The sequence below is a fragment of the Cebus imitator genome, unplaced genomic scaffold, assembly GCF_001604975.1.
Source record: "Cebus imitator isolate Cc_AM_T3 unplaced genomic scaffold, Cebus_imitator-1.0 Scaffold509, whole genome shotgun sequence".
NCBI lineage: Eukaryota > Metazoa > Chordata > Mammalia > Primates > Cebidae > Cebus > Cebus imitator.
Genome location: NW_016107824.1, coordinates 46561 through 72388, shown reverse-complemented (window position 1 = coordinate 72388; position 25828 = coordinate 46561). Strand labels below are relative to the sequence as shown.

The 25828-nt window shown below is 62.9% G+C and overlaps 2 protein-coding genes and 1 long non-coding RNA gene across 10 annotated transcripts in view; 1 reads left to right on the top strand and 2 right to left on the bottom strand.

Annotated features, from left to right (window-relative positions):
* Nucleotides 1-20669, top strand: part of PIEZO1 (piezo type mechanosensitive ion channel component 1) — a 72853-nt gene extending 52184 nt beyond the window's left edge. For 2 of the 8 annotated variants that reach the window (XM_017513904.2, XM_017513902.2), the window contains 39 exons: nucleotides 459-570; nucleotides 643-821; nucleotides 935-1083; nucleotides 1201-1383; nucleotides 1642-1760; nucleotides 1948-2105; nucleotides 2218-2394; nucleotides 2907-3032; nucleotides 3103-3303; nucleotides 3718-3922; nucleotides 8444-8548; nucleotides 8870-9023; nucleotides 9103-9346; nucleotides 9416-9512; nucleotides 9606-9777; nucleotides 10143-10232; nucleotides 10309-10394; nucleotides 10861-10932; nucleotides 11903-12003; nucleotides 12509-12590; nucleotides 12665-12721; nucleotides 12818-12990; nucleotides 13129-13235; nucleotides 13413-13592; nucleotides 13728-13986; nucleotides 14389-14577; nucleotides 14681-14996; nucleotides 15384-15516; nucleotides 15600-15747; nucleotides 15850-16064; nucleotides 16152-16310; nucleotides 16419-16566; nucleotides 18855-19043; nucleotides 19155-19247; nucleotides 19328-19500; nucleotides 19576-19698; nucleotides 19771-19850; nucleotides 19925-20111; nucleotides 20189-20669. In XM_017513904.2, the coding sequence (XP_017369393.1) occupies nucleotides 459-570; nucleotides 643-821; nucleotides 935-1083; nucleotides 1201-1383; nucleotides 1642-1760; nucleotides 1948-2105; nucleotides 2218-2394; nucleotides 2907-3032; nucleotides 3103-3303; nucleotides 3718-3922; nucleotides 8444-8548; nucleotides 8870-9023; nucleotides 9103-9346; nucleotides 9416-9512; nucleotides 9606-9777; nucleotides 10143-10232; nucleotides 10309-10394; nucleotides 10861-10932; nucleotides 11903-12003; nucleotides 12509-12590; nucleotides 12665-12721; nucleotides 12818-12990; nucleotides 13129-13235; nucleotides 13413-13592; nucleotides 13728-13986; nucleotides 14389-14577; nucleotides 14681-14996; nucleotides 15384-15516; nucleotides 15600-15747; nucleotides 15850-16064; nucleotides 16152-16310; nucleotides 16419-16566; nucleotides 18855-19043; nucleotides 19155-19247; nucleotides 19328-19500; nucleotides 19576-19698; nucleotides 19771-19850; nucleotides 19925-20111; nucleotides 20189-20438 (5991 nt within the window). In that variant the 3' untranslated portion in view covers nucleotides 20439-20669. Of the gene's footprint in view, nucleotides 1-458; nucleotides 571-642; nucleotides 822-934; nucleotides 1084-1200; nucleotides 1384-1641; nucleotides 1761-1947; nucleotides 2106-2217; nucleotides 2395-2906; nucleotides 3033-3102; nucleotides 3304-3717; nucleotides 3923-8443; nucleotides 8549-8869; nucleotides 9024-9102; nucleotides 9347-9415; nucleotides 9513-9605; nucleotides 9778-10142; nucleotides 10233-10308; nucleotides 10395-10860; nucleotides 10933-11902; nucleotides 12004-12508; nucleotides 12591-12664; nucleotides 12722-12817; nucleotides 12991-13128; nucleotides 13236-13412; nucleotides 13593-13727; nucleotides 13987-14388; nucleotides 14578-14680; nucleotides 14997-15383; nucleotides 15517-15599; nucleotides 15748-15849; nucleotides 16065-16151; nucleotides 16311-16418; nucleotides 16567-18854; nucleotides 19248-19327; nucleotides 19699-19770; nucleotides 19851-19924; nucleotides 20112-20188 lie in introns of all 8 variants that reach the window. The other 6 variants (XM_037733263.1, XM_037733261.1, XM_037733265.1 and 3 more) reach the window with 5 other exon arrangements.
* On the bottom strand, nucleotides 9776-13439 carry LOC108292808. The gene is made up of 3 exons (XR_001820427.2): nucleotides 13356-13439; nucleotides 10171-10221; nucleotides 9776-9909 (listed from the first exon to the last, which is right to left on the bottom strand). It is a non-coding gene; the product is annotated as an uncharacterized LOC108292808 (long non-coding RNA).
* CTU2 (cytosolic thiouridylase subunit 2) overlaps nucleotides 20659-25828 on the bottom strand; it is a 9597-nt gene continuing 4427 nt past the window's right edge. The window contains exons 3-15 of the mRNA XM_017513905.2: nucleotides 25174-25252; nucleotides 24909-24968; nucleotides 23677-23737; nucleotides 23041-23150; nucleotides 22661-22956; nucleotides 22447-22582; nucleotides 22125-22256; nucleotides 21699-21790; nucleotides 21492-21595; nucleotides 21217-21406; nucleotides 21037-21103; nucleotides 20897-20955; nucleotides 20659-20819 (exon numbers count right to left, since the gene is read on the bottom strand). Of these exons, the coding sequence (XP_017369394.1) occupies nucleotides 20750-20819; nucleotides 20897-20955; nucleotides 21037-21103; nucleotides 21217-21406; nucleotides 21492-21595; nucleotides 21699-21790; nucleotides 22125-22256; nucleotides 22447-22582; nucleotides 22661-22956; nucleotides 23041-23150; nucleotides 23677-23737; nucleotides 24909-24968; nucleotides 25174-25252 (1456 nt within the window). The 3' untranslated portion in view covers nucleotides 20659-20749. The remainder of the gene's footprint in view (nucleotides 20820-20896; nucleotides 20956-21036; nucleotides 21104-21216; nucleotides 21407-21491; nucleotides 21596-21698; nucleotides 21791-22124; nucleotides 22257-22446; nucleotides 22583-22660; nucleotides 22957-23040; nucleotides 23151-23676; nucleotides 23738-24908; nucleotides 24969-25173; nucleotides 25253-25828) is intronic.

Here is a 25828-nt window from a genome sequence, read left to right as displayed (position 1 = left end):
GTGAGGCAGGGGGCCAGCATTGTGTCTGTCACCTGCATGAGGCGGGGGGCCAGCATTGTGTCTGTCACCCGTGTGAGGCGGGGGCCGGCATTGTGTCTGTCGCCTGTTTGCAGGCCAGCGGGTTGCATCACAGCGTGAGAGACTCGTGAGCCTGTGTGTGCAAACATGCACCTGTGTGTAAGCCTGTGTGCATGTGAGCGTGTGTGCAGACATGTGCGTGGCTCTGTGCGGGCCTGTGTGTACAGATGTGTGACTCTCGTGTGAACCCATGCACACACCATGGCCGTGTGAGCATGTGCTCATGTGCCTCTGGGAGGGTGGAGAGAGAGGGTGTTCAGTGCCTGCAGGGAGGCTGGTGCGGATGGGCTGGTAGCAGCCGCCTCCCTGAGGGCTCCCGCCTGCCCCTGGTGATGGGAGAGGTGCTGGCCCCGGCTGACTGGCACCCCGACTTGTGGCAGTTGCTGTACACCCTGACCTTCTGGCTCCTGCTGCGCCAGTTTGTGAAAGAGAAGCTGCTGAAGTCGGCGGAGGCTCCCGCTGTGCTGACGGAGGTCACGGTGGCAGACACGGGTGAGTGCTGGGACAGGGTGGGGGGCTGCCCTCCTGCCCGGCCCGATGCCAGCGTCCTGACTTGGCCCACAGAGCCCACGCGGACACAGATGCTGCTGCACAGCCTGGGGGAGCAGGTGAAGGACGTCTACGCCAAGTACTGGATCTACGTGTGCGCCGGCATGTTCATCGTGGTCAGCTTCGCCGGCCGCCTCGTGGTCTACAAGATCGTCTACATGTTCCTCTTCCTGCTCTGTCTCACCCTCTTCCAGGTGCCTGGCGGGTGGGTGCCGGGGCACAGGCCCTCCCCGGGGCCCTCGCCCTCCCTCCCCACTGCCCTCGCCCTCCCTCCCCAGGGCGCTCACTGCCCCCCCTTGCCCAGCAGGTCTACTACAGCCTGTGGCGGAAGCTCCTCAAGGCCTTCTGGTGGCTCGTGGTGGCCTACACCATGCTGGTGCTCATCGCCGTGTACACCTTCCAGTTCCAGGACTTCCCTGCCTACTGGCGCAACCTCACGGGCTTCACCGACCAGCAGTGAGTCCAGGCCGGGGCGGCGGGGCAGCGGTGCTGACACCGGGGCGTGCACTCTCCTGGGGCTGCTGCGGTTCTGCGGGAGCCGGGCCAGTGCTGACGTGGGCCCTCCTGGCACAGGCTGGGGGACCTGGGCCTGGAGCAGTTCAGCGTGTCCGAGCTCTTCTCCAGCATCCTGGTGCCTGGCTTTTTCCTGCTGGCCTGCATCCTGCAGCTGCACTATTTCCACCGGCCCTTCATGCAGCTCACCGACCTGGAGCACGTGTCCCAACCCGGCACGCGCCTCCCACACTGGACTCACAGGTGCGGCCCTGGTTGCCCTGGCCGCCTCGGAGGGGTGCAGCCTCCTGGGCCAGCGGGGATTTGGACAGGGGTCAAAGCCTCCACGTTCAGATCCTGACAGGCAGTTGCTTGTGCTGTGGGGCTGGGGGCAGCATGGAGGTCAGGGGGACCGAATGTCAGCTGCAGCGGAGGCGGTGCAGGCGGGGGCTTCTTCCAGCTGTGGGAGGTGAGAGGGCCAGGAACACAGGTGGGAGGTGACATTGTTGGACCCTCTCCCAGGCAGGATGCAGCCCGAGGGACCCCACTGCTGCAGCAGCAGCCGCAGGAGGAGGACGAGGGCCCCCGGGACGAGGGGCTGGGCACGGACATGCCCCACCAGGCCATGCAGGTGCCTGAAGGTGAGTCGGGCAGGCAGAGCACGGCCTCCACCCGGTTCGCTGTGCACGTCCCAGCTGGGGACGCATTGACAGAGTCCCCTCTGAGCCCTAGAGCCTCTGAGCCCTAGAGCCTCTTCTGCACAGGGGACCTGGGAACCCCCGTTTCTGCTCCTGCCGCACACCCACACGGGCTCTCCCACCATCACAGGCACAGCCAAGTGGGGCCTGGTGGCCGAGCGGCTGCTGGAGCTGGCGGCTGGCTTCTCGGACGTCCTCTCGCGCGTGCAGGTGTTCCTGCGGCGGCTGCTGGAGCTGCACGTCCTCAAGCTGGTGGCTCTGTACACAGTCTGGGTGGCCCTGAAGGAGGTGAGTGTGGCAGGCACCTCAGCTTCCCGTCTGGGGTGGGGTGGCTCTGGCCCGCCCGCTGGCCTCCGCGAGCCCGGCCCCACGCCCCCATGCCCCCCCTGCCTGCCCACAGGTGTCGGTGATGAACCTGCTGCTGGTGGTGCTGTGGGCCTTTGCCCTGCCCTACCCGCGCTTCCGCCCCATGGCCTCCTGCCTGTCCACTGTGTGGACATGTGTCATCATCGTGTGTAAGATGCTGTACCAGCTGAAGGTCGTGAACCCCCAGGACTACTCCAGCAACTGCACTGAGGTACCGGCCCTCGCCGGCCGGGACGGGAGGCGGCTCCAGGCAGCTGTTTGGGGTCCCACCCTCCCCGGGCGGCCGCTTCAAAGCAGTGGGGCCAGCAGTGGAGGTGGAGGGCCCTCCCCCGGGGGATCAAGGAGGCTTCTTGGAGGCAGCATCCTTCAACCTGATCTGTGGATTGGGGCCCACTTCCCGCACACAGGGGTGTCTGTCCGGACAGGGCTGAGGCCCAGGGTGTCCTGTGGTGAGGACCAGGCCCAGGAGGGAGCTGCTGGCAGGCGCTTTCTCCCACATCCCTCCTTGTCCTGGGACCTGTCTCCACTCCCCAGCCCCTGCCTCCCTGTCTCTCCAGCACCTGGTCCCCTTCCCCATGAAGGTGGCTCCAAGGCCAGCAGCCCCCATGTCCCTGGCTGGGGCAGCAGTGGACCTGCCCCGGAGCTGTGGCAGTGGTGGGCTCCAGGCAGGACTGCGGGGCACTGTGGCCTGGGAGGGGGCACTGATGCCCGGACTCTTGCCAGCCCTCCCCCAACAGCACCAACCTGCTGACCACAGAGATCAGCCAGTCCCTGCTGTATCGGGGGCCCGTGGACCCCGCCAACTGGTTTGGAGTGCGGAAGGGCTTCCCCAACCTGGGTTACATCCAGGTGAGTGAGGGGGTGGTGGGCAGCTGGGTGGCTGAGCACCCGGCTGCCCTCTGACCCTCGCCTCCTGCAGAACCACCTGCAGGTCCTGCTCCTGCTGGTGTTCGAGGCGGTCGTGTACCGGCGTCAGGAGCACCACCGCCGGCAGCACCAGCTGGCCCCGCTGCCCGCCCAGGCCGTGTTTGCCAGCGGCACCCGCCAGCAGCTGGACCAGGACCTGCTCGGCTGCCTCAAGTACTTCACCAACTTCTTCTTCTACAAATTCGGGCTGGAGGTGAGGCAAGGGCATTGCCCCCTCCTGGGGCAGGGCTGGGTTGAGGGGACGGCGGGCTGACTGCAGGGGCCGCAGGCCTGGGCCCCACTTGAGTCTGCTTGGGCCACGGGGGGCGGGGGCACAGGGCCAGGCAAGGCTTCCACCGGACCCCTTCGGTGTATTGGTGCTGACAAGAGGCAGGAGGCCAAGTCAGATTCACTCTGCCATCCAGCCCACGTCCGGGAGCCTCAGTTTCCCCGGCATGACGGCAACCGCCAGCCCCTCCAGCCCTCTTGATGGGGCTGCTGGCCCTGTCCTTGCTTGATGCCCACAGCCTCCAGGCAGGGCTGCCTGTGCCTGAGGCCCGCGAGGTGGGAGGAGAAAGCCCCTTTCTCCGGACTCAGCCCCGCCCCACCCCGCCCTCTCCCACCCCAGATCTGCTTCCTGATGGCCGTGAACGTGATCGGGCAGCGCATGAACTTCATGGTGACCCTGCACGGCTGCTGGCTGGTGGCCATCGTCACCCGCAGGCGCCGCCAGGCCATCGCCCGCCTCTGGCCCAACTACTGCCTCTTCCTGGCGCTGTTCCTGCTGTACCAGTACCTGCTGTGCCTGGGCATGCCCCCGGCCCTGTGCATCGGTGAGGGGCACACGGCTGGGGTGGGCGTGGGCTTCGTGGCCTTGTGGATGCCGGGGGATGTTTCTCGCCTGCCCCAGGCTCCTGTCCACCCTCCTGGACTTGGCCTTGGCATCCCTCAGTCGCTCCTGCGTGTGTCTCCTGCCCACCCCACATCCCCCCAGGCTCTGTCATCTGCGCTCCGTCTTGGGGGTGGCCTGGCCCCTCCAGGCTCAGCTGTCCTCACTTCCTTTCTGCCCCATATTCTATTTTGAACTATTTCTTTTTTTTTTTTTTTTTTTGAGACAGAGTTTCACTCATGTTACCCAGGCTGGAGTGCAATGGCGCGATCTCGGCTCACCGCAACCTCCGCCTCCTGGGTTCAGGCAATTCTCCTGCCTCAGCCTCCTGAGTCGCTGGGATTACAGGCACGCGCCACCATGCCCAGCTAATGTTTTTTTTTGTATTTTTAGTAGAGACGGGGTTTCACCATGTTGACCAGGATGGTCTCGATCTCTTGACCTCGTGATCCACCTGCCTTGGCCTCCCAAAGTGCTGGGATTACAGGCTTGAGCCACCGCGCCCGGCCTTATTTTGAACTATTTCAAACCTTCAGGAAAGTTGTGGGAGTCCTCTCTGGGCCCCAAGAGGGGCAGCCAGGATGCCTCACACCCAAGTGCTGCCTTAAGCGTGGGTCTCCTGGGGGCGGACATCCCTGAGCCCACGGCCCCCACACATGGGCCGTCCCCTGGCGGTGTCCTCTGGATTGAAGCAGCCCCAGCCTCAGCACCTCCTTTGCGGCACTCTGGTTTTGAGATAGGATCTGGTCTGATGCTTGCACGTGATCTCATCTCGGGTCACCCCCACCGCCTCGCTTGTCTCTCGGGAAGCTGTGGAGGGTGCTCGGCGGCGTGGCCGGTGCGCTGAGACTGGACTTGTGTGGCTGTCCTGGTGTTGAGGGTCTGTTCCAGGTGCACAGCGCCCTGCGGTCTGAGACGGGAATCACCTTCGCGTGTGCGGCCGGCTCAGGGGTGTCCCACCTGCCCCACGGTGGCACCCAGCCTGTCGGCGTTAGTGGGCTGTCTGGGCTCATTCTGGCTTCATGAAACTGTGGTCTCTGTGCATCCGTAAGCTGGGTTTCCTGTCAAGGAGAGCGGCCACTTCTCACTGGCGTCAGCAGCCCTGGGCCTCCCCTTGGCTGCACGGACCCTGGCCTCTGTGGTCACACATGGTCATGTTGTCCTGGATCCAGTCCTAGGGCCCTTTGAGCCGTGTCCCCGAGGTCCTGCCCTGTCTTCCAGTCAGGCCCACTGAGGCACAGTTCACACACAGCAGGCGTTGCCTACAGCCTCGTGGCCCCAGGCCGCCTCTCCCCCTGCTCTGACCGCTGCTCTGACCATCTCTAGGTCTGCCTTTGCCAGACACCTCAGGAGCAGGTGCACACAGCTCGGCACCTTCTGTCACAGAGGGAACGCGGAGATTCACCCACGTCAGTGTGCCAGCACTTCAACTGTTGATTTTTCACTTCTTACGTAGACTTACCCCAGAGTCACAGGGAGCCCCCAGTGCCCTAGTCCCAGCCTCCCCGTGTCAGCCGTGAACACGGGCCAAGGAAAACGACCAAAACAAGACAGGCTTCCATGCTGAGTGGAAATGGAGCTTCCAGCACGTGCCTCCTCGTCGCGTCCCGGGACCGCACACAGGATCCCAGGCTCCACCTGGTCATCTGGCCTCTGTCTCCTCATGGGTTCCTGTCTCTCCTTGTGTTTCCTGGCCTTGAGACTTCTGACGGAGCACTGGGCTGTACCTTACAGAGTGCCCCTCGGTTTGGGGTTGCCTTGGTGTTTCTTTCCTTAGACCAGCTCTTGCGTTTTGGGCACCACCACAGATGTGAGGCGTCCTCCGTGCGTCTCACTGGGGGCAACGCGTCTTCTCACGTCAGCCTTCATCACTCACCTGCAGAGGCCCGCGTCTGCCAGACTTTCTCATGTGACATTGGCACTCTTTGTAATGAACAAATTCTTGGCGAGACAAGGTGGCTCACGCCTGTAATCCCAGCACTTTGGGAGGCTGAGGCGGGTGGATCACGAGGTCAGGAAACCGAGACCATCCTGGCCAACATGGTGAAACCTCATCTCTACTAAAAATACAAAAATCAGTCGGGTGTGGTGGCGGGCACCTGTAGTCCCAGCTACTCGGGAGGCTGAGGCAGGAGAATCGCTTGAACCCGGGAGGCAGAGGTTGCAGTGAGCTGAGATCCTGCCACTGCACTCCAGCCTGGTGACAGAGCGTGACCCCGTTTCTAAATGAATACATACGTATTTATTCGGCTGGGCATGGTGGTGCATGACTGTGATCCCAGCACTTTGAGAGGCTGAGGCAGGAGGATTCCTTGAGGCCAGGGGTTCGAAACCACCCTGGTCAACATAGCAAGAATTTTTTTTTTTTTTTTTTTTTAAGATGGAATGTTTCTCTGTTGACCAGGCTAGAATGCAGCCTCCATCGCCTCAGTTCAGGCAATCCTCCTGTCTCAGCCCCCTGAGCAGCTGGGATTACAGGCACGCACCACCATGCCCAGCTAGTTTTTGTGTTTTTAGTAGAGATGGGGTTTCACCATGTTGGCCAGGCTGGTCTTGAACTCCTGATCTCAGGTGAACCCCCTGCCTTGGCCTCCCAAAGTGCTGAAATTGCAGGCATCAGCCACTACGCCTGGCCCTATTTGCTATGCTGGTTTTCTGTTTCCTCATCTCTTCTACATATATGAATTGGCATCTTCTGTAAGCAAAAGCTGTCCTTTCTCCCCTGCTGATTTATTTATTCAGTTATTTATATCTGTGGACACAGGGTGGGTTATCATCTCTGGCACTGGCTGTGGGACCAGCGCTGTTCACTCTGTCATGCGTGTGGTCACGGCTTTGGGCCCTGGGAGCTCTGGGTGCTCTCCACCTGCCCCACCCTTTTCAAGTTCGTCTTTTTTTCTTTTTTCTTTTGAGATGGAGTCTTGCTCTGTTGCCCAGGCTGGAGTGCAGTGTGGTGATCTCAGCTCCCTGCAACCACTGCCTCCTGGGTTCACGCTATTCTCATGCCTCAGCCTCCCGAGTAGCTGGGATTGCAGGCGCACGCCTCCACCACACCCAGTTAATTTTTCTATTTTTACTGGAGATGGGTTTCACCATGCTGGCCAGGCTGGTCTTGAACTCCTCACCTGAAGCGATCTGCCCGCCTCGGCCTCCCGCAGTGCTGGGATGGCTGGCGTGGGCACCGCACCTGGCCTGTCTTGTTTTCTGCCCCAGGCACGGCTGCCTCATGTTGTGCTTCCCCAGCACAGGCCTGCACTCACAGCCACTGCTCCGGGGAGTGTGATGGAGCTCCAGGAGCGTGAGGTGCAGAGAGCGAGGTCTGCACCAGGTGTGCCTATCACTACAGGGCTGCCTCTGCCTCTCGTCCCTCTACCTCTTTCTTGTTGAAACACCTGCTCTCGGGAGGCGCCGAGGCCAGCTTCCCTTCTGTCTCCTTCCACAAGACCATGCCATGAGCACCCTGTGAGATCAGTGCGTCCTGGGGTCCCTGACATCGAGGGCAAGTTTGTTTTAATGTCACGGGGTGCCCTCTGGCAGATGCTGCTGTGGGTTTTGCAGATGAGTGGCGTCATGCATGCAGTCCCACAGTCCTTAGGGACTGACCCTCCCTGCCTCGCACGCCTCCCAGGAAGTGTGGCCAGGGGCTGGTGGTGCCACGGATCCTCCCCCAGCAGCCCCTGACCCAGCCCATCCCTGGCAGATAGTCCTGTCAGGACGTCACGTCAGCAGGCCCTATGATTGGCAGGCCCGTCCAGGCTGTGTCTGCAGGCCCCTCTAGGCTGTCTCGCGTGGTCTGCAAGTCCCTCGGTGCTGTCTTGCGTGGTCTGCGAGTCCCTCTAGGCTGTCTCGCGTGGTCTGCGGGCCCGTCTATGCTGTCTCGTGTGGTCTGCGGGCCCGTCTAGGCTGTCTCACGTGGTTGGTGGGCCCCTCTAGGCTGTCGCGTGGTCGGCCGGCCACTTTAGGCTGTTGCGTGGTCGGCTGGCCCGTCCAGGCTATCTTGTGGATCCCAGGCCGTCACACTGCACAGCGTTCTCTGGTGTGGCTGCCACAGGCTGAACCTTTCCCTGCCGCAGGCGTGTGGCTGTGTGCAGCTTCCAGCTACTGTTTTCAGAGCTGCCATATCACATGCACTGTCACGTCAGGGACTGTGATGCTGTGTGAGCCCAACTCACTCAGGGATGCCCAGCACCCCCATCCCCGCGTCCTCTAGCCTCTTACTTGGGTCCTTTGCCCGCAGGGCTTGGTGCATAGTTTAAGGACTGTGTGTGAACACACGGGACACTAGGTCTCTAAGTTCTCAGGACGCCACATGTGTGTGCACGGATGGGCGTGAGATGATACCCATGGACCCTGAGTGTTGGTGATAAAGTCGTGGGGTCTGAGGACACTGGCGAGCAGGTGGGGACGGGATGTCTCAGGCCCCAGGCAGGCCAGGCCCTTCCTGACATGACGCCCCCAACCCCAGATTACCCATGGCGCTGGAGCCGGGCTGTCCCCATGAACTCCGCACTCATCAAGTGGCTGTACCTGCCTGACTTCTTCAGCGCCCCCAACTCTACCAACCTCATCAGTGAGTGTCCCCCAACCACCCCCGCCTCCACAGAGGACCCTCAGAGCACACACGCACACTCCAGTCTGCTCACACGTGTGCGCACAGGTGTGCAGTCAGGCACGTGGCAGCCTGCAGGCCCTGCCCTCATACGCATGCGCACAGATGCCCACACCGTGGCTCCCCCAGGGGCACCTGGCCACTCCCCTGGGCAGGCGTGTGTCTGCTCCCAGTGGCTGTACACCCTGCCAGGCCCGGGGTGGGAGGCGGGCTACATGCACTGTGACTGCCTTGTGTGGGTCCCCGTGCACCCGGCCCAGCAGCAGCTCCCGCATCCTGCAGGTGACTTCCTCCTGCTGCTCTGCGCCTCGCAGCAGTGGCAGGTGTTCTCGGCGGAGCGCACGGAAGAGTGGCAGCGCATGGCTGGCGTCAATACTGACCATCTGGCGCCGCGGTGGGGGGAGCCCAACCCCGTGCCCAACTTCATCCACTGCAGGTATGTCCTGCGCCACCCTCCACCGGAGCCTTCTGGGATGGGTGGCAGTGGCGCCCACCGTGATGCTTCCCCGTGGCAGGTCCTACCTCGACATGCTGAAGGTGGCCGTCTTCCGATACCTGTTCTGGCTGGTGCTGGTGGTGGTGTTCGTGACGGGGGCCACCCGAATCAGCATCTTCGGGCTGGGCTATCTGTTGGCCTGCTTCTACCTGCTGCTCTTCGGCACCACTCTGCTGCAGAGGGACACGCAGACCCGCCTTGTGCTGTGGGACTGCCTCATCCTCTACAACGTCACCGTCATCATCTCCAAGAACATGCTGTCGGTGAGCCCCGCCCCGGCCCGCCCAACCTGCCCTGGGGCCTGCCGACGCCACTGACCCCACTCTCCGCAGCTCCTGGCCTGCGTCTTCGTGGAGCAGATGCAGACGGGATTCTGCTGGGTCATCCAGCTCTTCAGCCTCGTGTGCACTGTCAAGGGCTACTATGACCGTGAGTGGTGGCGACGGTGGCCGCAGGGAGGGCATGGGGACGCCCCCTGCTCCTGGGCCCCGAGCCTGACCCTTGTCGGCACCTGCCTTGCAGCCAAGGAGATGATGGGCAGAGACCAGGACTGCCTGCTGCCTGTGGAGGAGGCCGGCATCATCTGGGACAGCATCTGCTTCTTCTTCCTGCTGCTGCAGCGCCGGGTCTTCCTCAGCCACTACTACCTGCACGTCAGGGCCGACCTCCAGGCCACTGCCCTGCTGGCCTCCAGGCAAGCTCTGGCCCGGACGCAGCCCAGCGCTCCCGTCTTGGGGCTCAGACGGGGGAAGGGGAGGCACCTCAATGCCTCAGCCCCCGGACCGTGGAGAGCAGGCTCCACCGCTCTGTGACATGGGTGTGTCACCTAGAGGGAGAATGAAGGACAATAGAGCCCCGGCACCATCACCCTGGCCCCGGTGCTGGGTCTGTGCAGCAGGGGCGTCTGACCCCTCTCACTGCACACAGCATGCAGGCTGGGGACAGCAGCTGCCCCCGCAGTGCGTGCCTCTCGTCCATCGTGGGCAGCGGGAGTGGCGGCTGCTTGTGCCGCTCCAGCCAAGTCCCAGATGCCCATACCCCATCTCTGCCTCTCCCTAGGGGCTTCGCCCTCTACAATGCAGCCAACCTCAAGAGCATTGACTTCCACCGCAGGATAGAGGAGAAGTCCCTGGCCCAGCTGAAAAGACAGTAGGTGCCCCTGGGGCGGGGCCTCCCCGGCCCCTCCTCCTGGTGCTTAGTATACGCCCGCCTCTCCCCCCTGCAGGATGGAGCGCATCCGTGCTAAGCAGGAGAAGCACAGGCAGGGCTGGGTGGACCGAGGTGGCCCCAAGGACCCCGGCCCGGAGCCAGGTGAGTGTGACTTAGCCCAGCACACGAGGCCCCATGTCCGGCATGTCTGTGCCTGCTGGTGTGTGCTGCGTGTGTGCGCACGTGACGTCCCACAGGGCTCCCAGCCCTAACTTAGCCCGGCACACGAGGCCCCATGTCCGGCATGTCTGTGCCTGCTGGTGTGTGCTGCGTGTGTGCGCACGTGACGTCCCACAGGGCTCCCAGCCCCGACTTAGCCCGGCACACGAGGCCCCATGTCCGGCACGTCTGTGCCTGCTGGTGTGTGCGCACGTGACGTCCCACAGGGCTCCCAGCCCCCCGTCCTGTTCATATCGCCCTCTGCCCAGTAGGCCCTGTGACTGTCCATCCACACACACGGGCTCTGAGCCCTATGGCCTTACATGGCCCCCACTGCTGTGGGATTCTGTGTCCCCAGCCCCTCCCGGTGTGTTGACTGCTGCCTCACACTCATCCTGCCCCTTCACAGGGCCCGGCAGTCCAGGGGCGTCCTCCCCGCCACGGAGGCAGTGGTGGCGGCCCTGGCTGGACCATGCCACAGGTACCCCCAATGAGCCCGCCTGTGGCCCCCTCTGAGGGCCTCTGTGCCCCCCCACCTGTCCTCTTCCTAGGCTGCTGACTTCCCCCACTTCCCCCGACCCCTAGGTGCGGAGCTTCAGGATGTGCTGAGGTCTTCTGGGTCGGGGGTGCCTCCCTGGCTGCAGGCCCTGGGCTGAACCTGTCCTCCCCTCCCAGCTCTTCCCAGCCTTTCTGCTGGGAGAAGTCTCAGAGCTTGGTTTTTTGACACAGTCAGGGTGGCTGACCAGCAGCTTCACCTGGGTCCCAGCAGCACTGTGTCGTTCTGTGTTTTGCTTTTTAATTTTTTTGAGATGGAGTCTCGCTTTGTCACCCCAGCTGGAGTACAGTGATGTGATCTCAGCTCACTGCAACCTCCACCTCGTTCAAGCGATCCTCCTGCCTCAGCCTCCCGAGTAGCTGAGACTACAAGCATGTGCCCCACCCCTGCCTAAGTTTTGTATTTTTAGTAGAGACAGGGTTTCACCACGTGGGCCAGGCTGGTCTCGAACTCTTGCCCTCAGGTGACCCGCCCGCCTCAGCCGGGCCCGTTCTGTTTCTCTAACTCTCCCACAGCCTCATGGGTTCCCCCAGTCCTCTGCAGTTGGCGCACTCTGCACCCCCGCCCGCGCTGGCTCAGCTGCCTTGGCCTCACTGCTGGTCCCGTCCCACCGCGCTGGCTCTGCTCCTCAGCTGTCCTGCCTGCCCCTCTGGTCTCGTCTCACTGCGCTGGCCTGTGTCCTGTGCATGCACTGCTCCCGCCTGCACGGCTGCTCCCCAAGGGAGGGTGGCTCTTGGGCCTTGGCCCTGCGGGTGTGGGGGTCCGAGGGAGCGTGGCTGCACAGCATTCGGGTCTGTTACTGGCCCATCCGCCCTGAAGTGGACCAAAAGGCCTGCCAGGGTCTGGCTGGGGTCCCCTGGGGGGAAGGCTGGCTCTCAGCCCTGCCTGCCCGCAGTCATCCACTCTGGAGACTACTTCCTGTTTGAGTCGGACAGCGAGGAAGAGGAGGAGGCTGCACCTGAAGGTCCCAGGCCTTCCACCCAGAGCGCCTTCCAGGTGGGGGAGGGCCCTTTCTGCCCCCTCAGACCACAGAGCTTGGGGCCCTGGGCCAGGGCAGCATCGGGTGTGACAGATGCCCCCAGGGCCTGGCAGCCCAGCTCCTGCCCTACATCTCCCGGAACCCCACCCAGGTCTCCCAAGTCCGGTGGGAAACCAGGCTGTGGGGCTGTGGGTCCTGTGGAGCCTGCTACCGCTCTGCCTGCATTCCTGGTGCTAACCACCCAAGTCCTGGTGGCTGCCATGGCCTGACCTGTGAGAGGGGCCAGACGCCTGTGTGCTGGCCACCTGCCTGTCCTGGCTCTTGTTCCTGGCCCGGGAACTGGGTGGGCTGCATGTGTGGGTGTCCTCCCCCACTGCCCGTTAGGGTCCCCCTCCCAGAGGGGCTCAGGGACACAGAGCAGGGATCTGGTGCCAGGCTTGCCCAACCCCGGTTACCCCTCCCCTTCCCGACTGGGTCCGATGGCGCGGAAAGCCGGGTCCTGACCCAGGGGCTGGCCCACAGATGGCATACCAGGCATGGGTGACCAACGCCCAGACGGTGCTGAGGCGACGGCGGCAGGAACAGGCAGGACAGCTGCCCACAGGTGAGCTGGGGGGCATGGGGACTCTGAGGGGAGGTGGCAGGGCCTCCCATTGCTGACCAGTGTCCTGTGCCCAGCAGGTGGACCCAGCCAGGAGGTGGAGCTGGCAGAGAGCCCCGAGGAGGTGGCCTCAGGTGTGTGGGCCCCCGGGGAGTGGGAGGTCTCTCCTGGCCCCACAGGCTGCCCCTCCAGCACCCCTCTCACCCTCCTGCCCTCCTGCCCTCCCGCAGGCCGGAGCCACCTGGTGCAGCGGGTGCTGAGCACAGCGCAGTTTCTGTGGGTGCTGGGGCAGGCACTGGTGGACGGGTTGACGCGCTGGCTGCAGGAGTTCACCCGGCACCACAGCACCATGAGTGACGTGCTGCGCGCAGAGCGCTACCTCCTCACACAGGAGCTCCTGCGGGTGAGACTTCTGCACTCGGGCACACCCCTGCCCGCTTAACCGCCCAGTCCCGCGCCCACTCCATCCGCTAAACCGCCTGCAGAGACTAGAGCTGGGACACAGTCCCTGCAGCCCTGAACCCCCTCCTGTGCCCTGCAGGGTGGAGAAGTGGACCGGGGCGTGTTGTTCCAGCTGTACACAAGCCAGGCCGAGGCCACGCTGCCAGGCCCCACCAAGGCTCCCGACGCACCAAGCACAGTGTCCAGGTAGGGGCTGGGGTGACCCCTGAGCCCCAGCTGCTGCCACTGGAGGGTGGCAGTGCCCAGCCATCCCAAACCCTTGCCCTTCCCTTGTGCCCCCAAGGACTGTGTGGGTTCTGCCCTTACCCTTCCTGCAGCCTGAGGTCAGGCCAGGCTTCCCTGTGACCCGGCTTCACTTCCCAGTGGGCTGGGGACGGAGGAGCCGCTCAGCAGCATGACGGACGACAGGGGTAGCCCCCTGAGCACCGGCTACCACACGCGCAGTGGCAGCGAGGAGGTGGTCACCGACCCCGTGGAGCATGAGGCTGGTGCTTCCCTGCACCGGGTGCGGATGCGGACGGCCAGCGAGCTGCTCCTGGACAGGTACGGGCGGGACACGGAGGCACTGGCCTCCCCACGGCCCTGCAGGGGTGCAGCCTGTCTGGGACTGGCAGCAGATAGGGCCATTGTGCATCTGAGCAGTCCCGGGCTCCCCCAAACTCGTGGGCCTCCCCGCAGGCGCCTGCGCATCCTTGAGCTGGAGGAGGCGGAGCTGTTTGCAGAGGGGCAGGGCCGGGCGCTGCGGCTACTGCGGGCGGTGTACCAGTGCGTGGCCGCCCACTCGGAGCTGCTGTGCTACTTTATCATCATCCTCAACCACATGGTCACCGCCTCTGCTGGCTCGCTGGTGCTGCCTGTGCTCGTCTTCCTCTGGGCCATGCTGTCCATCCCGCGGCCCAGCAAGCGCTTCTGGATGACCGCCATCGTCTTCACCGAGGTGGGTGCGGCCCCCCGCATGCTGAATCCCCGCCTCTGCAGGTCACCACGCCCCCCGCATGCTGAATCCCCGCCCCTGCAGGTCACCAAGCCCCCCGCATGCTGAATCCCCGCCCCTGCAGGTCACCACGCCCCCCGCATGCTGAATCCCCGCCCCTGCAGGTCACCACGCCCCCCGCATGCTGAATCCCCGCCCCTGCCGGTCGCCACGCTCCCCGCATGCTGAATCCCCGCCCTGCAGGTCGCCACACCCTCCGCATGCTGAATCCCCGCCCCTGCCGGTCGCCACGCCCCCGCATGCTGAATCCCCGCCCCGCAGGTCGCCACGCCCTCCCTGTATGCTGGATCCCCGCCCCTGCAGGTCGCCACGCCCTCCCTGTATGCTGAATCCCCGCCCCTGCAGGTCGCCGTGGTCGTCAAGTACCTGTTCCAGTTTGGCTTCTTCCCCTGGAACAGCCATGCGGTGCTGCGGCGCTACGAGAACAAGCCCTACTTCCCGCCGCGCATCCTGGGCCTGGAGAAGACCGACGGCTACATCAAGTACGACCTGGTGCAGCTCATGGCCCTCTTCTTCCACCGCTCCCAGCTGTTGGTGAGTGTGAGCCGTGACACTGAGAGGTTGGGTGGGCCCACGGGGCACCTGCACCCCCCGCCCGGGAGCCAAGGCCTCCTCACCACACCCTCCCGCCCCGCAGTGCTACGGCCTCTGGGACCACGAAGACTCACCATCCCAGGAGCCAGACAGGAGCAGCAGGAAGGAGCAGGGGGCTGAGGAGGGGTCAGATGTCCTGCTGGGACCCCAGGCCCAGGCAGGCACAGGGCTCCAGGAGGAGCCAGGGGTGCCCGGGGCCACTACCGAGGACCATGTTCAGGTGGAAGAGAGGGTTGGAGCTACGGACCGGACCCCAGAATCCCAAGTGGAGCTCAGACCCCGAGACACGAGACGCATCAGTCTACGCTTTAGGAGGAGGCACAAGGAGAGCCCAGCATGGAAAGGACCAGCAGCCGTCGGTATAACTGCCCTGACCTCTGGCTTCCTGCCTACCCCATTCTGCCCATGGGGCTGCCACAGGGAGGGTCTTTCTTGAATAAGACGGCCAAGCCCAGTGCAGGGCCCACCTGGATACCAAGAAGGTGCTTCTGAGCCACAGCTCCTGGCTCTGCCCCCAGGGATGCCCCCCCACCCCGTGCAGGGCTACTGTGGGCCTGGGCTGGCCCCTCAAGTCTGCCCCAGAGGACACAGCCCCAGCTGTCCCCTTGCCGGTGACACTGGGAGGTTCTGTGCTCAGTCTGCTGGTCTCTCACATGGGGAGAATGCCAGCCTCTTAGGGTGGTCACAAGCCATGAGCCAGACCCAGTCCCCAGGGGGCACAGACAGAAGTCAGCTTTTCCCTACAGAAGCTGAGGACAGGGAGAAAGAAGAGGGGGAAGAAGAGAAAGAGGCCCCCACGGGGAGAAAGCAGCAGCCAAGCCGCTCCAGACAAAGAGTGCAGGCGGCCGGGCGGCGGCTGCAGAGGTTTTGCCTGTCCCTGTGAGTGAGGGCAGCCGGGGGCAGCTGTGCAGTGGGGGTGGGGAGGCAGGCATTGGCACCAGTTTGAGCTCCCCCTTCTGCAGGGCCCAGGGCATGTACCGGCCACTGCGGCGCTTCTTCCACGACATTCTGCACACCAAGTACCGCGCAGCCACCGACGTCTACGCCCTCATGTTCCTGGCTGATGTCGTTGACTTCATCATCATCATTTTTGGCTTCTGGGCCTTTGGGGTGAGCCAGACCTGGGATCCCCCAGTGGATGCAGAGCCCAGCAGCCCCCACCCACGTCCCCCGGGGCCTGGCTCCCCCTGACATGTGCTCTCCCGGCCACAGAAACACTCAGCGGCCACGGACATCACGTCCTCCCTGTCGGATGACCAGGTCCCTGAGGCCTTTCTGGTCATGCTGCTGATCCAGTTCAGTACCATGGTGGTCGACCGCGCCCTCTACCTGCGCAAGACTGTGCTGGGCAAGCTGGCCTTCCAGGTGGTGCTGGTGCTGGCTATCCACCTGTGGATGTTCTTCATCCTGCCCGCCGTCACCGAGAGGTGGGCCCACGTGCCGGGGAGGAGTGTGCAGTCTCCGGGGGAGGCTCCACTTCCGATGGGGTCTTTGACCTGGCCATCCCACCCCAGGATGTTCAGCCAGAACGCGGTGGCGCAGCTGTGGTACTTCGTGAAATGCATCTACTTTGCCCTGTCCGCCTACCAGATCCGCTGCGGCTACCCCACCCGCATCCTTGGCAACTTCCTCACCAAGAAATACAATCACCTCAACCTCTTCCTTTTCCAGGGGTGAGTGAGGGTCCCGCCAGGGGGTGGGGGTCGTGAGAAGCGAGATCCTGCCCTGTCACGGCCTGGGCAGGAGGAATCCCACCTGAAGGGATCCCTGGCTATGGGCAGGTTCCGGCTGGTGCCATTCCTGGTGGAGCTTCGGGCAGTGATGGACTGGGTGTGGACAGACACCACGCTGTCCCTGTCCAACTGGATGTGCGTGGAGGACATCTACGCCAACATCTTCATCATCAAGTGCAGCCGAGAGACAGAAAAGGTGCCTGGGCCAGGGTGGGGCCTGAACTAGGGGCCAGGGATGTGACGTCTCCCCGGGGCAGAGGCACTGCTGCCATGAGAACCAGGGGTGCTGGTAGTCCTCCCAGGGCTCGCAGGCACTGGGGAGGGACACGAGGCAAGCCCCCAACTAGCTGGTCCTGAGGCCAGTGATCTTGGCAGTTGCAAGTGGGTGCCGGGGGCAGAAGTGGGCAGACTTGGCCCTGTTCCAGGTAGGCTGGCAGTAGAGGAGCCCCTGAGCTGGGCCTGGTGCAGGGGGGCCAGTCGGATAGTTGCCTGAGTTCTTGTTTAATGGCTTTATTTGGAGAAAATTCATGCATCCGCCCATTCAGCCATTTAAAATGTACAATTCAGGGGTTTTTAGTATATTCACAGTTGAGGATCTGCCACTAACATCAACTTTAGAATATTTTCACCACTTTAAAAAGAAACCCAGGGCCAGACACAGTGGCTCACACCTGTAATCCCAGCACTTTAAGAGATGGAGGAGGGAGGACTGCTCAAGGTCAGGAATTCAAGACCTGCCTGGACAACGCAGTAAGACCCACCTCAGCAACTGTAAAAATAAAATCAGCTGGCTGTTGTGCTCATGCCTGTGGTCCCAGCACTCTGGGAGGCTGGAGGAGGACAAGTTGAGGCCAGGAGTTTAAGACCAACCTGGTCAACACAGCCAGACCTCCCTACACAAACATTAGCTGGGTGTGATGGTGCACACTGCTGCCAGGTGCTCTGGAGGCTCAGGTAGGAGGACTGAGGCCCTGCATTAAGCCTGATCACATGACCACTCCAGCTTGGACAACAGTGTGAGACCCTGTCTCTAAAACAGTAAACAGCAAACCAAGTGCCCATTGGCTGTCGCTCCGTTCCCCTCCCCGGACCCTGGGAACCCCTAGTCTACTTCCTGTTTCTACGTGGATCTGCCTGTTGTTGTGGATATTGCATGAAAGCAGAACCCGCTGGCCTTTGTCCTTATGTGACTGGCTCTCCTCACTCGGCAGTGTTTGAGGTTCACCCCCATGGCAGCACGGCCTTCCCTTTCATGGGCAAATGACATTCCGGGGTACGGATGCACATGTTCATCATCTGTGGATGGACTGACTGAGGGGCTGTTTCCCATGATGCTGCCAGGCACCGTGGCGTACACATGTGCGCCCGTGCCCTCGGTACATGGGCTGCACGCCAGGGCTGGAGTGCTGTCTGGTGGTGTCTTACGTCGTGAGCAGCCGCTGCTTTGCACGGCCGCTCCACCATCTTAGGCTCCCCCAGCAACACAGGGGCCCAGTTTGTCCACATCCTCGGCAGCCTGCTGCTATGAGGCCTTTCCTGCTGAGCCTTTTGCAGTCCCCTGGTGACTGCTCGACTGTGTGTGTCTGTCTTCCTTGGGGAAATGTCTATTCAAGTCCTTTCTCTGCATTTTAGCTGGGATTTGAGACAGGATCTCACTGTCGCCCAGGCTGAGGTGCAATGGCATCATCTTGGCCCACTGCAGTCTTTGCCTCCCAGGTCCAACCAATTGTCCCACCTCAGCCTCCCAAGTAGCTGGCACTACAGGTGTGCAGTACCACACCTGGCTAATTTTTGCATTTTTGGCCCAGTTGATCTTGAATTCCTGACCTCAAGTGATCCGCCCACCTTGGCGTCCCAAAGTGCTGGGATTACAGGCCTGAGCCACTGTGCCCAACAGCTGGGTTTTTTATTAGAGTTCTTTTTCTGTAGATACACTGGCTAGAAACGATTGAGTTGTAAGAATTCTGTGTTCTCTGGTTGCTGGGCCTTTATGTGACTTGCAGAGTTTCCCCAATTCTGTGCAGTCTCAATTTCCGGATGGCGTCTGGCAGCACAGAAGTGCTCATTTTGTAATATCTAGTTTACTTTCCTTTGTCAAATCCAAGTTCATGAAGATTTGCCCCGTTTTCTTCTAAAAGTTCTAGAGTTTTAGATGTCCTTGGAGTTAGATTTTGGCTCTTGGTGTGAGGCAGGAGTTCCGTTCCAGTCTCCTGCCTGGGCGGGGCCAGCGCCATGTGCTGGAGAAAGCCTGTCCATTCCCCGAGTGGGCACAGCTCCCTCGTCTAAGACCAGTGGCCCCTGAACATGAGGTTTCCAGCTGGATCCTCAGTCCCGGGCCACGGGTCTGTGGCTGCCTGCCACTGTTACCGCTGTGCCATGCTGAAGTCAGGCTGGGCTTTTGTGGGCTGCTGCTGAGCTGGAGCCTGTGGTCTAATCTGCAGGAAGGGCAGAACTGAGTGGATGCCCTGTGTCGTTCCCCTCCAGAAATACCCGCAGCCCAAAGGGCAGAAGAAGAAGAAGATCGTCAAGTACGGCATGGGCGGCCTCATCATCCTCTTCCTCATCGCCATCATCTGGTTCCCCCTGCTCTTCATGTCGCTGGTACGCTCGGTGGTGGGCGTGGTGAACCAGCCCGTCGATGTCACCGTCACCCTCAAGCTGGGCGGCTATGAGGTGAGCCTGCGCTGGCCCGTCTGTCCATTGCCATGCCCCGGGGGTTGTGGCCAACGCAGTGCCACCCCTCGCTGCCCCTGTTCGCTCATCTTCACGGCCCTGTGCCTCCAGCCACTGTTCACCATGAGCGCCCAGCAGCCGTCCATCATCCCCTTCACGCCCCAGGCCTATGAGGAACTGTCGCGGCAGTTTGACCCCCACCCGGTAAGTGGCCTCTGCCCTGTGACAGCCTGGTGGGGTGGGGGGAAGAGACTGCAGTCACTGAGGGTGTCGCCTGCACCCAGCTGGCCATGCAGTTCATCAGCCAGTACAGCCCCGAGGACATCGTCACGGCGCAGATTGAGGGCAGTTCTGGGGCACTGTGGCGTATCAGCCCGCCAAGCCGCGCCCAGATGAAGCGGGAGCTGTACAACGGCACAGCTGACATCACCCTGCGCTTCACCTGGAACTTCCAGAGGTGTGGCCCGGGATGGAGGCAGGGCCTGCGGGGCTGGCCCCACGGCCCTGGGTCACGCTGTGTTCCCACCCACAGGGACCTGGCTAAGGGAGGCACCGTGGAATACGCCAATGAGAAACACATGCTGGCCCTGGCCCCCAATAGCACGGAGCGGCGCCAGCTGGCCAGCCTGCTGGAGGGCACCTCGGACCAGTCTGTGTGAGTTACGGCCCAGGGTGGTCGCGGGGTAGAGAGGAGGGCCAGGCCTGACCTGTTCCCACCTCCCTGCAGGGTCATCCCCAACCTCTTCCCCAAGTACATCCGTGCCCCCAACGGGCCTGAAGCCAACCCTGTGAAGCAGCTGCAGCCCAGTGAGTGGGGGCACAGGGCTGGGGGAGGATCGTGGGGGGGGGCGCCACCCAACTGTCTCCCGGCTCCACCCCAGATGAGGAGGCCGACTACCTCAGCGTGCGTATCCAGCTGCGGAGGGAGCGGGGCCCGGGGGCCACTGGCTTCCTTGAGTGGTGGGTCATTGAGCTGGAGGACTGCCAGGCCGACTGCAACCTGCTGCCCATGGTCATCTTCAGCGACAAGGTCAGCCCACCGAGCCTCGGCTTCCTGGCTGGCTACGGGTGAGTGTATGGCTGGGGGCGCCCCGCAGCTCTGGAGGGCTCCGGGCAGCCCCAGGACTCACCGGGTCCCCCCACAGGATCATGGGGCTGTACGTGTCCATCGTGCTGGTCATCGGCAAGTTCGTGCGTGGCTTCTTCAGTGAGATCTCGCACTCCATCATGTTCGAGGAGCTGCCGTGCGTGGACCGCATCCTCAAGCTCTGCCAGGACATCTTCCTGGTGCGTGAGACCCGGGAGCTGGAGCTGGAGGAGGAGCTGTATGCCAAGCTCATCTTCCTCTACCGCTCCCCGGAGACCATGATCAAGTGGACTCGTGAGAAGGAGTAGGAGCTGCTGCCGGCCAGCACGGCCCCACAGCGGGTGGCACTCCGAGGGCCGGGGGAGCTGCTGCCCCGTCCATGGCTGCCAGCTGTGACACATCCTCCCGGCCTGCCTGAGCCCTGATGCTGCTGTCAAAGAAGGACACTGCGTCCCCATGGCCTGCGTGGCACTGCTGTCCCCCACGCATACGGTAGAGTTTTTTTAATTAAAAAGGTTTTATTTATACAAATGGACACTGAGGGGCCGACCCCGTCCCGTCCTTGCCTTCCAGCCGCAGTGTGGTGGACCCTGCACCTGCTGTCCCAGAGAGCACGTCCTCAGCTCTGGCCCACCTCATCGTCACTGTCCTCAATCAGACAGTCCCGGAGCTCTGCCAACACCCAGGCCCTAGAGAGAGAGAGCTGTAGTGGGTACCGGCCCCTAGGCACCTGCCCCCCAGGCCACAGCAGGATGGGCCCCAGTACCTCTGGGTGCGGAGCTGGGCCTCGGCCAGGATGTACTGCGGCAGGGGCTCCAGTGAGGGCTGCAACAGAGGCCGGGCTTGGAGAGGGGGTGCAGGAAGGCTGTCCCCTCCCCGAGCCCAGGACGGCGGCCACCAACTCACCAAGTCCTTCATGTTCACACGGCAGCCATAGCACAGCTGCTCCACAATGCAGGCTTGGGGGTCCTCCCTGCAGGAGCAGAGCTGGATGTGTGCCCACCTTGGCACCTCAGCACCAGTGGGTGAGGGCACATCCCCCTCCCCCCAGACAGCTGCCCAGGGGTGGTAGGGACAAGGACTCACCTCCTGGAGGCCCCTTGGCAACAGCCCTGGGCCCGGGGGCCCCCCGGGAAACAGCAGGGCCCCTGGGGTGTCCTGGTCTCAATCAGGGCAATGGGCGACTCCTGGGGTGTCCCGGTGTCAGTCAGGGAGGTGGGCAACTGGATCTGGGAGGGATGTGAGGAGGTCTGAACCCCAAAAGCCGTGGCACTGTCTGCAAACAGAGAGGAGCTGAGGGGACCCTGGTCCTGAGCCCCCATGCCCACTCCCTCATCACCCCAAGAGCAGGATGCACAGACCAGCGGCGTCAATGTCCAGGGCGCACATGCACAGCAGACAGCGAGGGCTGTGGTCGCCGGTGGCAGGGCCGTCCCGGGGGGCCTTCACCAGCTTCTCACTTGTCCTGTGGCCGGGGTGGGAGGAACAGGTGAAACGCACAGGGTGCAGCTCCCCTGTAAGCCCTGGCCTGAGCATGGGCAGTGTGCCCAGCACACACCTGCACACACCTGTACACAGTGCTGACGGTGGAGGGAAACTGGGTCTGCAGCCGGAGGATGAAGGCCTCCATCAGCCGGTGGATGCTGGCCTTTTCAGGGGCCTAGGGAACAATCAGATTCAGGGCTAAGGGAGAGCCCAGGGCCAGCACCAGGCTGGGGCAGAGACTCATGAAGGCAGGTGCTGTGAGTTCCACACTGCCGGCCCCCATGGCTCTGGCCTCGCCACGACAGCTCAAGGAAGCCAGAGGACCAGCTTCAGCAGTGTACCTGTGGGGCTCCTGTCACCCCACGCCCTCGGGGACAGGGCAGACTCAGAGGACCCTGGGGAAGTGGCACTGCTGGGGGACACGGCAGGGGTCACTGAAGGTGTGCCGGTGACCTCTGAGCCTGTGAGAAAGGCCGCCCAGCCCACACAGCCCGCCTTGGTGAACCCACCTTGGTATTGACGGCTGGCGTGAAGACAGAAGGGACGGAGAACAGCCGGTTGTAGAAGGCGACCTCCTTCAGGGTGTGCTCCCGCATGGGTCTCACCACCACCACGTCCCCGTGCCGCTCATCGGAGAAGCCCTGGGGAGGTGGGGGCTGTAGAGTCAAGGTCAAGGCCTATATATCCCCGCTCTTCCCTACATGGTGTGAGGGGCACAGACCCCACCTCCATCCAAGACGCCACAGGACTGATACGAGAGTCCTCCCAAGTGAAGATGGCCGAGGAGAGTGGGTGGGGACGGGCCTCCTGGGCACTCAGGCCCCTGCCTACCGTGTCCCAAGCCAGGAAGGCCCCTCTACCCAGCGCCAGGTTGGTCATGAGCTTGATGGCCAGGCGGGTGCAGCTGTCCCCAGTCATGACCTTGGAGTAGCCGTGAGCGCGGGCCACGTGCAGGATCAGGTGGGCCCTGCAGCACACGGACTCTCAGAGCCGGGCGGGCTGGCCCGGGAAGGGGCTCGGGGGCCTGGGGACTGCAGGGCCTCACCGCAGGGTCTGCAGAAGCTCCTCCTTGGCTGTCAGTGTCCTCACTGAGCAGAACAGGTGGGAAAGAGCCTCAGTCTGGGCAGCAGCAGGTGGTCTCAGCAGACTCTGGCGGTTCTGTGGGGGCTGGGCACGGGGCTGGGGCAGCTGTTCCTCCCCATGAGCTGGGCCAGGCCCACCCCCTGCCCCCAGCACATGCTGCTGCCGGAGGAAGCTGTCCACGGCCGCCTTGTAGGCCTCCTCGGGAGCCGCTGGCTCCTGGGAAGAGCACCGCAGCACCGACGGCGACAGGCTGAACACCTTCCGGGAGGCAGGAGAGAGCAGTGAGGCTCGGGACAGGCCGAGGCTGCCTCTGGGACCCCTTCCCAGGGCCAGCCCTCCCACCTCCTCTAAGGCCACCACGTGCCACGGGAACCCAATTGCTTGCAGGATGGGCTTCACTTCAGCCAGGGTCTTCGCTCTCTCCTCCGGGCTCCGGCCACAGGCTGCTCCCTCTGAAAAACCCAGGCGGAGTCACAGCTCACAGTAGAGCCAAGCAGGGTGTGGGGCCACCTCCCCCCGGGAAATCCTTCCAGGCCTCGCTCTGCAGGGCCGTGCTTCCTGGAGGAGCTGTGGGATATCTGCCGCTTTCCTTTGCGGAAGGGGATTCTCCCTGGGGCTAACCTCAGTGCTACAGTGAATGCCCCAGGAGTTCATCCCACAGGAGCAAGGCTCTGGGAGGCGGCCCCTGGGTCCCCCTCACCACGCGAACTTCACACGCCCTTCTCTGTCCCCAGAGCCCACGATGGGGGCTGGGCAGCCTGCTCCTGCTCCCCACCCCCAACTTTCGGAGGATGTTCTCAGGTTCCAGGAACACTGGCGCCTCCTAACGACGGACACATCCTCTGCCTCCTTCAGGGGAATGTCCCCACCAGGGCCTGAGTGCAGGGGCGGCAGCAGCTCCACACGCCCTACCAGAGGAGGGTCGGCAGGGCACACCCCAAGTGGCCAGGGAGTCGGAGAGGCAACAGCCACACGTACCATCAACAAAGATGACCCCCGGCACAAAACGCAGCCTCTTGGCAGAATCTTGGCTTAGGCCCTGGAGGGAGAAGCATCAGGGAGTCAGCCCCAGCCGCAAGCCACAGGACACTTCAGCTCAGAACATCTTTCATCTGGGTTTAACGCCCTCCTGGAAGGTAACGTGACCTTCCCCTGCGAGTGCTTTTAGTGGACAAAGCCATTCAGACTTGGGGGCCAGGCAGGCCCAGTAGGCGATGCTGCAAGCCCGACGTGTTTTCCACAGAAGCCTGGGGGTCTTCACCCCCTGGTAAAATGCACTGGTCCTGGATGCCTCAACAACGCCCCAGGAGAGGAGACTGGGGCTATGGGGCCACTGTGACTGCACCTCACACACTTCTGGCCACTCAGAAAGAGCCTGCTAGAGGCTGGGGAACCACTGGGCACAGGAAGGGCAGCACCAGGGTGGCACAGAGGGCTGAGCCAGTTACCTCACACCACCCTCCTGGCAGGTTCGGGGGACCTCAGAGAACAGAAAACTTCAGCAGTGCCGTGCAGCGTGCCCATCCTGAGACCAACATCACACCCATCACCCAGGCAGAGCCGACCCTCCCCTCTCAACCACCCACCCCCCAGAAACAGCCTCCTCCAGACTGCACCCCTCACTGGGAGTGCGGAGAAACCAGGCACATCCCGCTCCTGTGCCCTCCTGAGAAGCCCTACCTGCCGCGGACTTCCTGAGCTGGACTTGAACACGAAGGGGCACAGCCCCCCACCCTGAGCCAAGCCCCTGCCTCCGCCTCCCCGCCACGTGCCATGCCCTCCACCTCAAACGCTGCTCCCTTTGCTTCTTCTGACAGTCCCCTCTCCCGCTTCCCCATCCTCCCTCCGGTCACACATGGCCAAGCCGAGATGCCACTTTCCACTGCCTGTGCCATCCACCTCAAACGCTGCTCCCTTTGCTTCTGATAGTCCCCTCTCCTGCTTCCCGATCCTCCCTCGGGTCACACATGGCCGAGCCGAGACGCCACCTTCCACTGCCTGCGTTTCTGTGCAGGCTGAGTAAAGGGACACAAGCCAAGTGGGACGCACACAGGCGCTCTGGACAGATTTCTGATTGGTGCACCTACTGGAAACACATCTGAGAACCCTGCTGGTGTCCAGGCCGGGGGGGCGGGCTGCTCTCTAGCCCCAGCCAACAGCCCCCCAGCCTCAGCCCAGTAGCCGGGGCCAAGTGGGTGGTGAACACGCACCTCAAGGACCTGCCAGACCATGGAGCTGGACGAAGGCCCCCCAGACCACGCCAAGAGCACCTGGGAGAGAAGAAACAGCACTCAGGGAGCCGCACCTCCAACACAAGCAGACACCCCACCTCGTGGACGTCCAGGACATCGAGGCAGCCCTCAAATCCCAGGGCGGAGCTGGCGGCTGCAGCAGGCCAGACCACCCGTGGGAGGGAGGAGCAGGGGACTCCAGGGACTAGGCTGCTCAGTCAGACCCCCAGGACCCAGATGCTACCTTCTCGCCTGGGAAGATGAGCCGGTTCTTGCCCAGCATGGCTCTGAACTTGTGGATGTAGAAGGCCTTGAAACAGCCCCTGCAACACAGACCGGAGATGATGGAGCCGCTCGGCCCCCAAACGGTGGGCAGCATCCTGAGCCACTGCGGCTGCCGGCCTCCTTCACCGACTGCCATCTTTAAAAGCAGCATCTTTGCATCCAGGCTCTGACCAGAGACTGGTCAAAGGGGAGAGGGTAGGGGCCCCTACGGCGGTGGCTTCCCCAGGGTGAGCATGAGGCTCCTTGACGCTTCCCACAACCCCAGCAGGTATGAACAGCACTGCATCCAATAAATGAGGGGCCGGAGCCCAGGCATCCCTGCCCCACAGGCACTCAGAAAGGCCCAGCTGGCAGAGTGGACAGACTTAGGCATGAACAGGGCAAGGCCAACCCAGAGCTCATAAGAAAAGACCCACCACACAGAGACGGTACCTCTCTGGGGCGCAGTGGAGAAACTCAGCAGGCCCATGGCAAGGGCCCAGCATCCTTGCTGGGTTGAATGGGCCAGAAATGGCTAAGAGGCTCACTCACAGAGCGCCTGCACGTCTCCAGCCCCACAGAACCACAACTTCCAGGGCTGGGAACTGCATTTCTTTTTTTTTTTTTTTTTTTTT